This window comes from Sebastes fasciatus, chromosome 16 (genome assembly GCF_043250625.1).
Source record: "Sebastes fasciatus isolate fSebFas1 chromosome 16, fSebFas1.pri, whole genome shotgun sequence".
NCBI lineage: Eukaryota > Metazoa > Chordata > Actinopteri > Perciformes > Sebastidae > Sebastes > Sebastes fasciatus.
The window spans coordinates 32,275,586-32,290,833 of NC_133810.1; the positions used below are offsets into that span (position 1 = coordinate 32,275,586).

Genomic DNA, 15,248 nt, shown 5'->3' on the forward strand with positions numbered 1-15,248 from the left:
AATGATTTTAGTAATAAAGTAATGTCTCCACAGAGAGAAGAAGAGGAGTCATGCTTCTGTGGAGGAGCCGATGTCCAGATCCAGAACAAGACCTGGACCTCAGACAGCCAGTCAGACCAGAACAAGACCTGGACCTCAGACAGCCAGTCAGACCAGCACTGTCCAAAGTAAGACTGTAGATCGGTCTGCTGATGTCTTCATGTCTGGAAACAGGACTTGTTGTTTTAATACACTGACTATTGTTGAACCCAAAAGAAATAATTATGTATTTGTATGTTTTGTTTTTATGATAGCACTCCGTCTTTGCATTAACAATCAGAATGCTGTTTGTTCTCCATCTGCATAGATGGAGAACTATTAAACTGTGTGTAAAGCAACAGCATCACTGTTCTATCACAGACAGACAGTCACACTGACTAACAGCCAGACAGCTTCTCATAATAGTCCTCCACCAGCGGGGGGCTTTTATTTTGAAGCAGCTTCAGGAAACGCATTGTATTGGTCAACGAGATCCACGGTTCTTTGTTAGAGGTGTTATTCAGTAAATACAGGTCTACACAACAAGACATGAAGATATTCTGCATTATATGATGAGTTTAAATGTTACAGGGCGGTAAGAACAGCCACAGTGAGCTGTTTAGATGAAGAGCTGCTGGCGAGCAGCTGAGGCTCAGCCTCCTCTGCTGTCAATCAAACATGTACACCAACACACAGTCAGAGGCTGAGAGGAAAAGGAGCATTTATGATGCTTCTCTTTAAAAATAATAACTATTAACAATAAATGTAAAAATCACATTGACGTTAGTTTTGACTTCAAGAAGGGAAGATGACTTTATAACCTTTACTTCTTTATATGTTCTTATATTGATTATTTTCATATTGGCAATGGAAATGATAAGTTTCTGTGTTTTGTCTCAAACTTGTCCTTCTCTTTCAGCAGATAGAGGTCTGCAGGAGGTTGTAGATAACTTAGTCAGCCTTTTGTTTGTTGTGTTTAAAGAAGACAGATTTAGTTAGGCCTAGTTTTGGTTTGTTAATTTTGATTATTTGGCACAACTATATTGTCCCTACCTCCACCACATTTGTGAACCTTCAGTTGCCCTTTAATAAACTGTTAATTTTTGAACTTCACTTTGACTCTGTTTAATTTGGTTGTTGTTAAGTTATTGTTCCACTTTGTGGACGTAACAATACTCTAATACACAGTCAGAGTACTAATACTACAGTGCAGAAATACTACAAGTCCTGCTTTCCAGTTAAAGTACAGAAGTATTAGCATCAAAATCAACCTAAAGTATGAAAAGTTCTGGCCCTCATTATGCAGATGTCAGAGTGATGTTCTTTATAGACCTTTCATCCAGAGTTACAGACGGCTCTACTGTAAAAACAAAGAATAAAAGTCAATAATAATCCACAAACAAAAATATATATAAAATAAGATAAAATCATTTAAACAATTCTAGCAAATACCCTCAGTTAAGAAATAAGATAAGATAAGAAACTACTTTATTTATCCCGATACAATGATCGTTTATAGCTTGTGGGAATAATTATAAACAATAATAATAATAAAAAACAACAAGTAGTAATTATACTACTACTACTACTATTAATAATAATAATAACAATAATAATAATAATATTATTATTATTATTAATAATAATAACAACAATAATCATATAAATAATAATGAAATTAATTAAAATCAGAAGCAAAATATAAATAATAAAATAGAAACAGTAAAATAGAAACAATAAAATAAAGATAAGAAATAATGAGATCTACTGTTAACCCTAACCCTAAACAGCTGTAGTTAGACACAATCATTATGATTAAAATCATAATCACATTGCCCTCCTGTGGACAAAGAGCATAACTACATCTCTTTCTCTTTTATTTTGAAGGATGTAACCGGAAGTGTGTCTTGTATGTAATTCCTCTAACTTGATATTGATGCAGGTGTAGTTACCGACCGTGGCCACTAGGGGGCGTTAAGATCCTTCTCTGGGTGATGTTACATAGATCTCATGTTACTGAGGCTGTAGCTAGTTAACCAACCACTTTACATTTAAATATTACTTCACAGCTAGTTGGGCTGAACATTTTAAACAAATATATCAAGCTGTGATTTTTCTCACTAATATTGTGATTTAAATAGATTATTTTCTATAAATCAATCTCCTGTTTTTCTGCTGATTTGATGGCCTAATGTTACACAGTTACAGTGTTAGAAAGTACATTTACTTTCATGCCACTTTATACTTCTACTGCAGGACATTTCAGAGGGACAAGTTGTCCTTCTTACTCCATTTATCTGCATTTACGCTCTACATCTATCTGACAGCTTTAGTTACTAGTTACTTTACAAACATGTGAAAATGTACAGCTGAAACTATTAGTCGATTAACTTATTAATCGATTTACTGAAATTAATTGATAACTATTTTTGATTATGTCATTTTTTAAGCAAAATCATTTCATGGTTCCAGCTTCACAAATGTGACGATTTGCTGCTTTTCCTTTTTAATTATTTTATTGTATATAAATCTATCTAATGATATAATATGTCATAGTTTAACAGTCACAGGGGACGTTTTCTTTCTTTTAATACTTAAAGTACATTTTCCTGATTATACTTACATACTTTTACTTTAGTAACATTTTCAAAGCAAGACTTTTACTTGTAACAGAGTATTTTTACAGTGTGGTATTAGCACATTTATTTAGGATCTGAATACTTCCTCCAACACTGCACAGTTGTCAACACAATACGTTTTTATTAATAATCACAAACTGGCTTTGGAAGTAACCTGAGGTAGTTTTTAACAAAACAAAAGTATGATTTTAGCTGTCATTCATATGATATTACATTAGTGCTTTACTTCATAAATCAAAGATATTCCGTGTTTAAAGTAATCAGCTTGTTTAAGGTGAGACAGCTCAGTCTGGGTTCAACTTTAATGTTAATTTAGTTGTAACAGTTTGACTCTGATCAATAAATGTCAGGTTGTCCTGTATAATGTTAATAATGAATATCAGTGAGGTGTTTCTTCAGCTGATAATCATAATTCAGATTGATACTCTCTGATCAGCATCACTGTGTTCATGTTGTTGAGTCTAATTGTCTGATAAATGTTAGTTGTGACACCTACAGTACAGGTAGTTATGGCTGAAACCTTGTCTACGTACAGTGCAGGTAAATAACACCTGGCAGGTGTGTCTTTGTTAGAAACAGCAGGAATGTGATGAAGCTGCAGGTGTTGGGAGTTCTTGTTCTTCATCTGTGCTCGTTGTGTTCTTAATGCAGTGGGTTTCTTTGCTTCACGGTGTGAATAGTTGACCTCATATCAGTCACACTGATGTGAATACAGACAGTAGAAACTGGTTTATCAAGAAAATCACATTGAACAAATGTTAAATCTAAAGTGTGTCGGTTCACTTTCCTCTGTGACAGGACTACATATATGTAGAGACTGTGATCACTACAGGTTGTAATATTAATATTTCACACTAGTGGACAGTTTGTTCAGGATTTGCACAATTCTTTTTTAAACGTTTTACTGATTTAATTTGAGGTGTTTAAACTGTGTTTTCTTGTCAGCAGCTCAGATGTGGAGGAAGAGGAGCTGCAGGTGGAAACACTCGAGGATGTTGTTATCAGGCAGTTTTCCCTAACATAGTTCCTTTTTGAATGAGATATAAACATTTAAACTTTATACTGCATGATCATCTTCTCAGTCAGGCTAGGCGTTATCTGTTGAGACGGTTTCTTTAGTCAATCTGAAACTTGATAGTGTGACACGGAAATATAAATCCATCATTGTTAAAGTTACTCATTAACGATAAGCTTCTACTAACTCTGAAATACTGACGTGTGAAATTCAATAAACTAGTAACTTAAACATTTGACTAGTGGAGAATTTGGGATTATATTTCGAAATCCAGGTTGCTGGATATTACTTATGTCTTTTCTCTTTTTGTAAAAATAAAAAAAGCTGGAACATGAAATAGTGGAAGAAACATACAAATATAACTAATAAGAATATAATATAATACATTTCAAAATGTAGGTTCTTGTACTAATTGAGCAAAGAAGATGTGTCATTTCTGGCTACTGTGTTTAGATCATGAAAAAGACTTGCAACTCAGAAATGATTTTATTGTGCAACAGAGATTATATTTTTTCTTCCAGATGTTCAGAAAAATCTTAGATATAATTCTGAAAAAACAACAACTATAAAAGCACATTAGTATTTAACTAAACTGATTTATTGACATGATTCAAAACATAAAAATGAGATAACATCGGACCAAAACTCATTTTAATTCAACCTGTTCAAGATAAAAGAGATTCTCAAAAACACACCGTGTTAAAAAGATGATTAGTGTGAGCAACACACACACGCACACATACACACACACACTCACACACACGCACACACACACACGCACACACACACACACACACACACACTCGTGGATAAACTCTGAGGTCAAAGGTTTCCTGTAAATGAAGAGAGGAGGAGACTGATCATGAGAATACAGGAAGGAAACGATGAAAGTGAAAGAGTTCCGTTATTCCAGACTCCATTATGAGAAGAGGACCGAGGGCTGAAGACTGAAGACTGAAGCAGGGTGAGTGTTAATCCAACATTTTATTATGTTACTGTTAAAGTGTCTGAGTCAGTTTCCTCCCTGTGGACTGTAGAGGAGAGAAATGTTAGAATGAACTCAACAGTTTGATTCATCTGTGAACACAAAGTCATGACTGGCTGAATAATCCTCATTAAAGCTGCTGTAAGCCAAGAAAACAAGCAGAGAGGTAAAGAGAAGTGACCAGGTGGAGCGCTGGCTGGTTTATTATATTGTATACTGTGTGTGTGTGTGTGTGTGTGTGTGTGTGTGTGTGTGTGTGTGTGTGTGTGTGTGTGGAGTGCACGAAGCCACCAGCAACTCTATACAGCTGCTAACGTAGCACAGACACACACAGGGTGCCGTTACGCCGGGCAGACACACAGCCGACAACCTCGCAGCTGGCAGGGGACCTTTGCATTTGAAAAGTGAATAAACTAAACTAAATGGTGCGGTGGAGACTTTTACTGGGAAAGTGTCTGCATGTGTCCTCGACAACACACGCAACACCGTGGCAGTTGTTTTGAACATACACTGCAGCTGGCGCACCGCTGCATGCGACGCACTAGTCTGTAGTGATGTTACGTGCTGTGCCGAGGCTTCGGAGCGTGTGTCGAGTAATCCAGGAAGTTTTCCGCGATGCGTGTATCGAGGCTTGTATCGTTTTAGACCAATGACGTCATTGATGACATCCGAAGCCTCGCTGCCCGGCCGTACCGCCCACTGGTTCATGAAGTGTTTCAGATCTTCACTGGTTCAACCAATGCCGCTTTCCAGAAGTGACACAGAACACTAATATTAACCCTCCTGCAATTATTATATTATATTACACTCCACTACAATACAATTATTAACTTAGGATTGGTTTGCACACATAAGATGAATTACTCACAAAACAATTACAGTTTATTATACATGTATCTTATATACTCATAATATACTTACTAAATAGACATTTTATTAAATATGATATATATATATATATATATAAATTGATTACATGGTAATAGATTTTTTTTTCATTGTTTATAGTCATTCCCAAAAGCCTTTACTGGCGCAAAATACAGTATATCACAGATCTGTGTTCCCAGTAGACCACAACCAGCACTGATCCCAGTAGAGCACTTACACTTACACACCAAAAACTGACAAACTGACAATAACCTGATATTTTCAGGTGGATTTTCATTTAATTCTCACTGTGCAATATCATTTTCCACTTGTGCAATTTTGTTAATAGTCTGTTTATTGCCAATACTGTATAGACTCCTATTTTTATACTTCCAATCTTTATACTTGGTTCATATTTTGTTACACTTTGTTTAGCTCTTTTTTACTGTGTTAGCTTATGCATCTTGTTTCTTGCACTATCCCCTTTGCTGCTGTACACTGCAAATGTCCCCACTGCGGGACTAATAAAGGAATATCTTATCTTATCTTATCACATGGTTAAGATCATATTTGTCTGTTTTACACTCTTTGACCACCAGGTGGTTTCGTGAGCACATGAAGCCTCGAGCAATGAACCCTTTTCCGAACCAATTTGCTGGAAAGCTTCAAAGCTTCATGAGGCTTCATCTCGCCATCACTAGAAAATGGCAGTTCACCCCGACCGCTGAAGTCTATCTTTAGCAACAAAGAAAACCTACAACAAATTACACAATGATGAAGCCACTAAGGCACTAAGGCTACTGATTCAACTGTAGATCACAGCTTTAACACAAAGGTTTGGAGGCCGAGGACAGAACAAGGCTGCTGTCAGACTGCTGTCAGACTACCTGAGCATTTTAAACTGCAGAGATGATGGTTGGACCAATCAGCAGCCGACACAACCTAGACCCAACCTACACCTCCAGCCAATCAGAGAGAGAGCACCTAGATGGGAAACAAAGATCCTCACCAGACAAAGACACTCACTCTGACACAAAACACAAACACATTTCAATATACGGTTGAGAACGATGGCTGAACTTCTTCCTCCTGCTCCTCAGGCTTCTGTTCCTCAGTGTACAGGTGTTTCTGTTCAACAGGTGACGGTGTTATCTGGTGACATTGAGCCAAATGTTTCTGCATACTCGTAGTAACTTTTATGGAACTGGTTGACGTAGATAATAAACACCTTAGGAGGAGTATTTATCTAAAATGGATAAAGTTAAATATTCTAGGCTTTCTATTTGTGTTGTCGACAGCTGCCGTCACTACGAGCGATCACGAGGCCGAAAGACACCGGTTGTATGCTGAGTGAAAGAGGAGGGGCTGCTGGGAAATGCACGACCACTTTATGGTCTAAGTCAGATAACTGAAACAGCGCTGACTGCTATTCAGCAGTTGACTTACAATTATCTATTGATCGAGAACTCTCAGTTTGATAATATCAGAATTTTTCATATGAATTGCCAACAATTCTGCTGCCAAAATGAATAAGAATGGAGAAATGTTGCATCCTTGTTTAAGCCCTCTATTAATAGTGAAACGGGATGAGGTACCCTGAGGGAATGCTACTGAACTAGTTATGTCATGTCTGTGAATGAAGAGAGGAGGAGCCACACTGATCCAGGTGATCCAGGCTCATGAGAACAGGAAACCAGTTCAGTTAGTTATTCCAGACTCCATTATGAGAAGAGGACCGAGGGCTGACGACTGAAGACTGAAGCAGGATGAGTGTTAATCCAACATTTTATTATGTTACTGTTAAAGTGTCTGAGTCAGTTTCCTCCCTGTGGACTGTAGAGGAGAGAAATGTTAGAATGAACTCAACAGTTTGATTCATCTGTGAACACAAAGTCATGACTGGCTGAATAATCCTCATTAAAGCTGCTGTAAGCCAAGAAAACAAGCAGAGAGGTAAAGAGAAGTGACCAGGTGGAGCGCTGGCTGCTTCATTATACTGTATACTGTCTGTGTGTGTGTGTGTGTGTGTGTGTGTGTGTGTGTGTGTGTGTGTATGTGTGTGTGTGTGCGTGTGTGTGTGTATGTGCGTGTGAGTGTGTTTGCGTGTGAGTGTGAATGTGAGTGCGTGTGTGTGTGTGTGTGTGTGTGTGCCTGTGTATGTGTGTGTGTGTGTGTGTGTGTGTGTGTGTGCCTGTGTGTGTGTGTGTGCGTGCGTGTGTGTGTGTTTGTGTGAGAGAGAGGTTGTGTGTTACTTCCTGTTCTCTCAGTCTCGCCTGTGACTCTTGTACAAACTTGTTTTCTTTCCAGTTTATCCTCTCAGGCTGACTTCAGATCAGAAGATGATTGACTGTGAGGAGGAAGAGGAGGACAGAGCAGAGTCTCTAGTCTCTGGCTGTATGACTATGATGAGTGACTGGCCCTTAGATCAACCTCTGAACTTCAGTAATGAACCTGGACCCTCAGAGTCAAAGTAAGAGAGCTGCTACTAACTCATTTATAGGACTCATTTGTAGTTTCCTCTGACAATACCATGTTTTCTGTTGATTTTGTGTTTGTATATTCAAATTTATACACAAATGTATTTGCCAACTCTATTTTAACAGACTTCGTCAAATAAGCTCTTCCTCTTAGTGTCTGTGACAGCTGTCAGTCAGCTAGAGAAGATGTAATCTAATCTAAGAAAACGGCTACAAACCTTTAAAGCTCGTTATTGTTGACAGCAGCAGTAGTTTGTGTGTTTAGAGCGACCTTAATGACCTAAAAGAGAATTCATCAAGGATTCATGTGATGTGAATAAAATCATGTTGGTGTTTGCAGAGTTCAGTCCAGACGGAGAGCAGAGTCTCCAGTACCCAGCTGTCTGTCTTTGAAGAGTGACTGGTCCATGTGGATTCCTCTGTACTTCAGTAATGAACCTGGACCCTCAGAGTCAAAGTAAGAGACTGTTTCTACTGTAGGCTAACCTGATGGATGATGATGCATTGAGGATGAAGACTAAATGTTCTGCTAACAGATTTATATTCCTGATGCAGAACTATTAGTGCAGATACTGTTTCAACCTCAGATGGATCTTAGTCTGGGTTTTAGAGCCACAAACTACTGATTGTATTTCTGTAACAAAACACCTGAGAACCTCCATTTCACAATTTACACTTCAAGAAAATATTCATATTTCTGCCCGAACGTTGAAGTCGCTGTAAAGATTTACAACTATTCAAAATCTGAAAGAATGAGCTTCAAATGTGTAATTCATTTTCTCACATTTGTCCTCAAAATACTGTGTTGGTTTGACTTCTCCTAAAATCAGCTTTTTTGAAGTGGGGTTGTACGAATACTCCCGTGTTCTGGGAAGTAAAATTACTGCTTTTGTGAATGGAGTCTGGTGGCTTTGAAGAGAACGATTAAACAGCTTCAGTTCCCCGTCACGGCCACGGAGACGGGTTCAAACAGAAAAGGAGCAACACTTTAACTGTTCCCTGAGACCATCTGAGCTTTGAGACAGTGTCGTCCATTCAACAAAGCCTTTTAGTTATAAAGACATGTCTTCACAGGAAGAGGAGTGATGTCTCTGTGGAGGAGCAGCTGTCCTGCTGTGCTTTGTGTCAGGACGTCCTGAAGGATCTAGTCTCTACCAGCTGTGGACACTGGTTCTGCAGACAGTGCATCACCTCATACTGGGACCAGTCTGCTTCATCAGGAGACTCCTCCTGTCCCCAGTGTGGACAAAGATCCAGAACCAGAGCTGGACTGCAGCCAGCCGGTCAGACCAGCACTGTACAAAGTAAGACTCTACATCTGTCTGCTGACGTCTCCATGTCTGAAAACACTACTTGTTCTTTTAATACATAAAGAGTCATAAAAGTCTCACCAGGTCCTGCGAGGACACTAGGGGACGCGCTGCTCCACTCAACTGGCCGTTCAAGCCATAGACATATATACATACGCCAACGCTGACGTACGGTCCAGAGGTCAATGTGGCGTCTATGTATTTATGTCTATGGGTCAAGCGGTGACGTGGAATGCACCTGATTGGTTCCTGGTTTTCTGCTCGCCGTTTCAAACAGGAAACAACATGGCGGCCTGCTCATAAACTTTCTGTTATTCCGTCTAAACAATCCACCAAAATCTACTTCTGAAAACATTTGAAGCCAGATCTAGGCGATGCCTCTGCTGAATCTGGTTTTATTTCAGAACTAGATCTCCTAGTTTGACAGCTTGACAGCTTTGTGAGCCGACGCGTCGCGCTGGACGGGCTCATGTGATTAAAGGACTGTTCTCGCCTTTTCATTTTGAAAGAGCAACGGCCAATGAGGAAACTCCGACACTCGGCCGACCAATCGTGTAACTTCATCCCTCATCAGTGTCAGACTTCTGTGGTTGTAGGGCTGCTGGCCCTCTGCAGTCCAGCCTTGAAGACAGAGAGAACAAGTGAGACAGCACGAGCGAGAGGACGATCAGTAGAAGAGAGACAGAGAGACGTAGCGTGACGCTGTTGTGAATGAGAGAAAGAAATGTTATTTTCTGATTGTTTCACGGCGTTAACGTTCTAAAGCAGAAATAAATAACCCTCAAATACTCAACATGATTTACTGTGGAGACGGACGCTTTTAGTTTCACTTTCCTCCTCTGCATTCATTACATCCAACGTGCAGCAGTAAATGTCGTCACAGTGAGATAAAACCTAACGTTTATTTTTTTTCCAGCGTGTTTTTTAGATGAAACGGGCGACACACTGAACGGCAGACTGCAGAGTGTGTTTACCGCTGAGACCACCAACAGCCCTCGTCACATGTCATGTTGCTTTTTCATACATTAGAGGACTAATTTGCTGAATCTTCACAGGTCTTTAGACCGTAGTGGAAACACAGACAACAGTGGACTGAAGGAACCTTTCAGGTCCTTAAAAGTAGTAGGACTAAAAAGTCCCAGGAACTTTTGGTGGAAACCCGGCTTTTGTTAATAAAAACAGGTCCACACAACGAGATATGAACATATCCTGCATTATTTGATGAGTGGATGAGTTTTAAATATTACAGGGAGGAAGGAACAGCCACAGTGAGCTGTTTAGATGAAGAGCTGCAGACGGACAGCTGAGGCTCCGCCTCCTCTGCTGTCAATCAAACATGTACACCGACTGATGCTTCCACTAAAACTGGACTGTTTAACCTTTACTTCTTTTTATTTACTTTATATTGATCACTTCAATATTGGCAATGGAAATAATAAGCAGATGTTCTTTATTTTGTCATACAGTGTTTCCCTTCTCTTTCAGCAGATAGAGGTCTGCAGGAGGTTGTAGATGAACATAAGATCAGTCTGAAGGAGAGATGTGAACGTGTGACTGAAGGAACTGATGAAACAGGAAGTGGAACCCTCCTCAACAGGATCTACACTGAGCTCTACATCACAGAGGGACAGAGTGAAGAGGTTAATACCCAACATGAGGTGAGGCAGCTTGAGACAGCTTCCAAGAAGAAGACCCTCCATGACGCTCCAATCAAGTGCCAGGACATCTTTAAAGCCTTACCTGACCAACAGGGACACATCAGAGTCGTTCTGACGAACGGCGTCGCTGGCGTTGGGAAAACCTTCTCTGTGCAGAAGTTCACTCTGGACTGGGCAGAGGGCTTGGAAAACCAAGATGTCAGTCTGGTGGTTCTGCTTTCGTTCAGGGAGCTGAACTTAATCAGAGATGAGCAGTACAGTCTTCTCATGCTGCTCCATGTTTTCCATCCAACATTACAGAAGGTCACAGCAGAGAAGCTCGCTGTCTGTAAAGTTCTGTTCATCTTTGACGGCCTGGATGAAAGCAGACTTTCACTGGATTTCAAGAACAAGAAGGTTGTGTCTGATGTCACCCAGAAGTCATCAGTCAACGTGCTGTTGACAAACCTCATCCAGGGGAATCTGCTTCCCTCAGCTCTCGTCTGGATAACTTCCCGACCTGCAGCAGCCAATCAGATCCCTCCTGCATGTGTTGACAGGGTAACAGAAGTACGAGGCTTCACTGATGCCCAGAAGGAGGAGTACTTCAGGAGGAGAGTCAGTGATGAAGAGCTGTCCAGCAGAATCATCTCACACATCAAGACATCCAGGAGCCTCCACATCATGTGTCTAATCCCAGTCTTCTGCTGGATCACTGCTACAGTTCTGGACCACATGTTGACTACAGACCAGAGAGGAGAGCTGCCCAAGACCCTGACTGACATGTACTCACACTTCCTGTTGGTTCAGACAAAGAGGAAGAAGCAGAAGTATGGTGAGGGACGTGAGACGAGTCCACAGGAGCTGACGGAGGCTGACAAGGAAGTTCTGCTGAAGCTGGGGAGGCTGGCGTTTGAACATCTGGAGAAAGGAAACATCATGTTCTACCAAGAAGACCTGGAGCAGTGTGGTCTGGATGTCACAGAGGCCTCGGTGTACTCAGGAGTTTGTACAGAGATCTTCAAAAGAGAGTGTGTGATCTTCCAGAAAACAGTTTACTGCTTTGTTCACCTGAGCGTTCAGGAGTTTCTGGCTGCAGTCTACATGTTCCACTGTTACACAAACAGGAACACAGAGGTACTGGAGGCCTTCCTGGGAGAAGAATATGTTCATTCAACCCTGGATGACTTCCTGAAGAGAGCCATGGAGAAATCCCTTGAAAGTAAAAATGGCCACCTGGACCTGTTTGTTCGCTTCCTTCATGGCCTCTCTCTGAAGTCCAACCAGAAGCTCTTAGGAGGTCTGCTGGGTCGGACAGACAACAGTCCAGAAATCATCCAGAGAATCATCAACAACCTGAAGACGATGAACACGTATAACTCTCCTGACAGAAGCATCAACATCTTCCACTGTCTGACGGAGATGAACGACCACTCGGTACATCAGGAGATCCAAGAGTTCCTGAAGTCAGAGAACAGATCAAAGAAGGAACTCTCTGTGATCCACTGCTCAGCTCTGGCCTACATGCTGCAGATGTCAGAGGAGGTTCTGGATGAGTTGAACCTGTACAAGTACAACACAACAGAACAGGGACGACTGAGACTGATTCCAGCTGTGAGGAACTGCAGAAAAGCTCTGTAAGTCCAGATGTGATTAACTTTATAGATTAGTAGTTTAGTTCTTAAAATATACACACTATAAATTATTCTTAAAATATAATATTCTTATAAGTGTTCCTCGTGTTTATTACATAAATATGTCAGTTGTATTTTGTCACAGATGTTCTTGAGCTGTTTCAAATGTTGAGTTCAAAATGTTTCAGTACTTTGTGTTTCTAGCTGTCAAGTTAATGAACACTTATTCTATTTATTTAGAATAATTGTTACATTTTACAGTTTTTTCTGATTTATGTTTTTGGGTGATGGAGACGACATGTGAACCTGGTAAAACAAATGAAAAGAACAAAAGATCAGCTGACTGGTGGAGCGCTGGGTCTAACCGGTGTAACGGCAGCAACAGAACGTTTGCTGATCCGGCGGGGAGTCGGGGCGGTCCTGGGATCAGAGCCCTGATGCTGGGGTTTGCTTTCAATAGGCCTTGCACCACATTACACCTTACCTCGTGTGTTTTTGGGCTCATCTCTTTCGTTGGCTTCAAATCCAAACTGTTGCCATGTTGCTGCAGTTTTAGTTTTCTTTGAGACCAGCTCTGCCATGTCTCATCTCATCACCCCAAAAAACACATGAACTTCCTAGTAAACAAACCTCTTCTTGTTTATACACCAACATAACATCATAATATTACGTTAATCACGTTGTCATATTGCAAATACAGGCTGGATTTAGCACTGTGACTCTGTCAGCACAGGTTGTTGATGTCTGCTACTTTTTAGTTTGCCAGAACGTGTCATAATGACAAATGTCGGGTCTGCCGGTTAGCATAAAATCAAACCGGTTTAAGCTCGTACACCGGACCAGACTGGAGCGGCTAAACCGAAAATCGACCCAACTCTAGCATTAGCCACCGTAAACTACTAGTCATACGAGACAAAGACTGTTGTTGTAAAACCCCTGAGTGTGTTGAATCGAGCAATGGTGCATTTTATTGCTCATGAAGTCAAGTTGTGTTCCATCATCGTGTTTTTAAGTCTTTCCTTTTATTCTGTTCCTCACAGAAGGAAACTCAGGTGTTTCTCTCTCTTGTTGCTGTAGAGAAGAGTAGTAGCAGGAAATACACAGCTTCCACCAATAACAACAGTCTGATGAATATATAACAGCAGAATGGTAGAATTCAGACTTTTTAAGAGATCTTATACACACCAAAGATCAATGTTATATTTTTAATGCTGATACACTGATAACATCTTTCTGATGACATTATGTTGAAAATAATGAAACCTTATTGGTTCATTAATTGTGTTTGTGAGCTGGTGACGTTTGATACTCAGATAAGAGTGTTAATGACAAAACGCCATGCAGTCATCAAAATATCTAATTATATGAATGTTTAATTATGTACAGGTCTAATATTATTATGCGATCTGTTTCATTTCTCTACCGTTTGGCAGCAGTCACTGAATTTTCCCATTTATGGACGTGAACCTGACAGCAGCAGGTAGCTAGCAAAGAGAGGTCATCTTTATCAACTGTATTATTATTACTTATTCACTGAGTTTTAAAAATGCTTTTCTAATCAAGAAGGCCTCATGCTAACTTTGTGGAGACAGACCTGGGATCAGATCACACTGACAGACTGGACATTAGGGAAGCCTCAATGTAGCTACATGTTCTCTCTCTTCATCTGCAAGATTAAAGAAAAACAAAGATTAAAAGTCTGCAGGTTTGAGAGAGAGTGATGAGAATTATTGTTTCATGTCAAACAGTGAGATAAGATTAGCTGAACCACTGATGTGAGGAGTAAATGTTAATCAAAGAAGTATATATCAAACTGTTTAGTCATCAAATGCATGAAGTAAATATAAACTGTCCTCTTTCATAATAACATATTTTGTAATCTTTGTGTCATCACAGACTTTCTAGATGTTACCTCTCAGATACTCTCTGTGAAGTTGTGGCCTCAGCTCTGAAGTCCAACCCCTCCCATCTGAGAGAGCTGGATCTGAGTCACAACCCCAACCTGCAGGATTCAGGAGTGAAGCTGCTTTCTGCTGGACTTGAGAGTCCAAACTGTAGACTGGAGACTCTGAGGTCAGTTCACTGACTGTAGTTTATGTAGTTTGTACACACTCTCTCTGCACTGGCTCTGCTCCAGATGGCTCTAGAGAGGGACATTCACGTTTTCATGTCGGTCTCCGTACCGTAGCTCTCCAACACGCTTGGCACACAGGAGAGGCTTCAGTTGGTTGTAATTTCCTCACCTCACCGCTGGACACCACCAGATCCTACACACTGGACCTTTAACCACAGACCTTATTTCAGGCATCTAACTAAAACACCATTGACCTCCAGATGAGGAAACAGGAAGTGCTAAAATGCTAACTCATTTCTGGGTTTTAGGACTCATTCCTGTAGCTCTCTATTTGAACATGTCTAAAGGTGCAGCACTCTTCAACAAACACATATTGCACCAACTTAAAGGCCCATAAGTGATGATTATGAACGACACCATCTAACCAGAGGTTTCTATGGTTCTAAGTTATTCCCACGTTCTTTTTGACAGCAGATCTAACTGTGCTCTGTTTTCATGTCAGCATTGTCTAATTATTTGAAGCAAAAACCAAATAAATATTCTGCATCAGAAACATCTTTGCAGGTTCATATTTTTTTTCAATCTATCTGAA

At 40.2% G+C, this 15,248-nt stretch overlaps 2 protein-coding genes across 4 annotated transcripts in view; both read left to right on the forward strand.

Annotated features, from left to right (window-relative positions):
* The window catches only part of LOC141752673 (protein NLRC3-like), a 782,294-nt gene that overhangs the window by 637,994 nt on the left and 129,052 nt on the right, over positions 1–15,248 (forward strand). The window lies entirely within an intron of this gene.
* On the forward strand, positions 4,442–14,892 carry LOC141752677 (protein NLRC3-like). 3 transcript variants are annotated; one of them, XM_074610801.1, is made up of 5 exons: positions 4,442–4,636; positions 7,845–7,994; positions 8,342–8,458; positions 9,076–9,305; positions 10,797–12,589. In XM_074610801.1, exons 2-5 carry the CDS (start codon positions 7,864–7,866, stop codon positions 12,587–12,589), a joined length of 2,271 nt encoding a protein of 756 aa, XP_074466902.1. In that variant the 5' UTR covers positions 4,442–4,636; positions 7,845–7,863. The 3 variants fall into 3 exon arrangements, with proteins under 3 accessions (XP_074466902.1, XP_074466903.1, XP_074466904.1); XM_074610802.1 differs by lacking the exon at positions 4,442–4,636 and adding an exon at positions 14,479–14,892 and having other exon boundaries at positions 10,797–12,585; XM_074610803.1 differs by lacking the exons at positions 4,442–4,636; positions 8,342–8,458 and adding an exon at positions 14,479–14,889 and having other exon boundaries at positions 10,797–12,585.

Bases quoted from the DNA above. Each gene is read 5' to 3' on its own strand.
- LOC141752677 (XM_074610802.1), top strand. From the start codon at position 7,864: ATGATTGACTGTGAGGAGGAAGAGGAGGACAGAGCAGAGTCTCTAGTC. The intron at 7,995-8,341 runs GTAAGAGAGCTG...TGGTGTTTGCAG, and splicing joins CCTGGACCCTCAGAGTCAAA to AGTTCAGTCCAGACGGAGAG. The intron at 9,306-10,796 runs GTAAGACTCTAC...CTTCTCTTTCAG, and splicing joins TCAGACCAGCACTGTACAAA to CAGATAGAGGTCTGCAGGAG.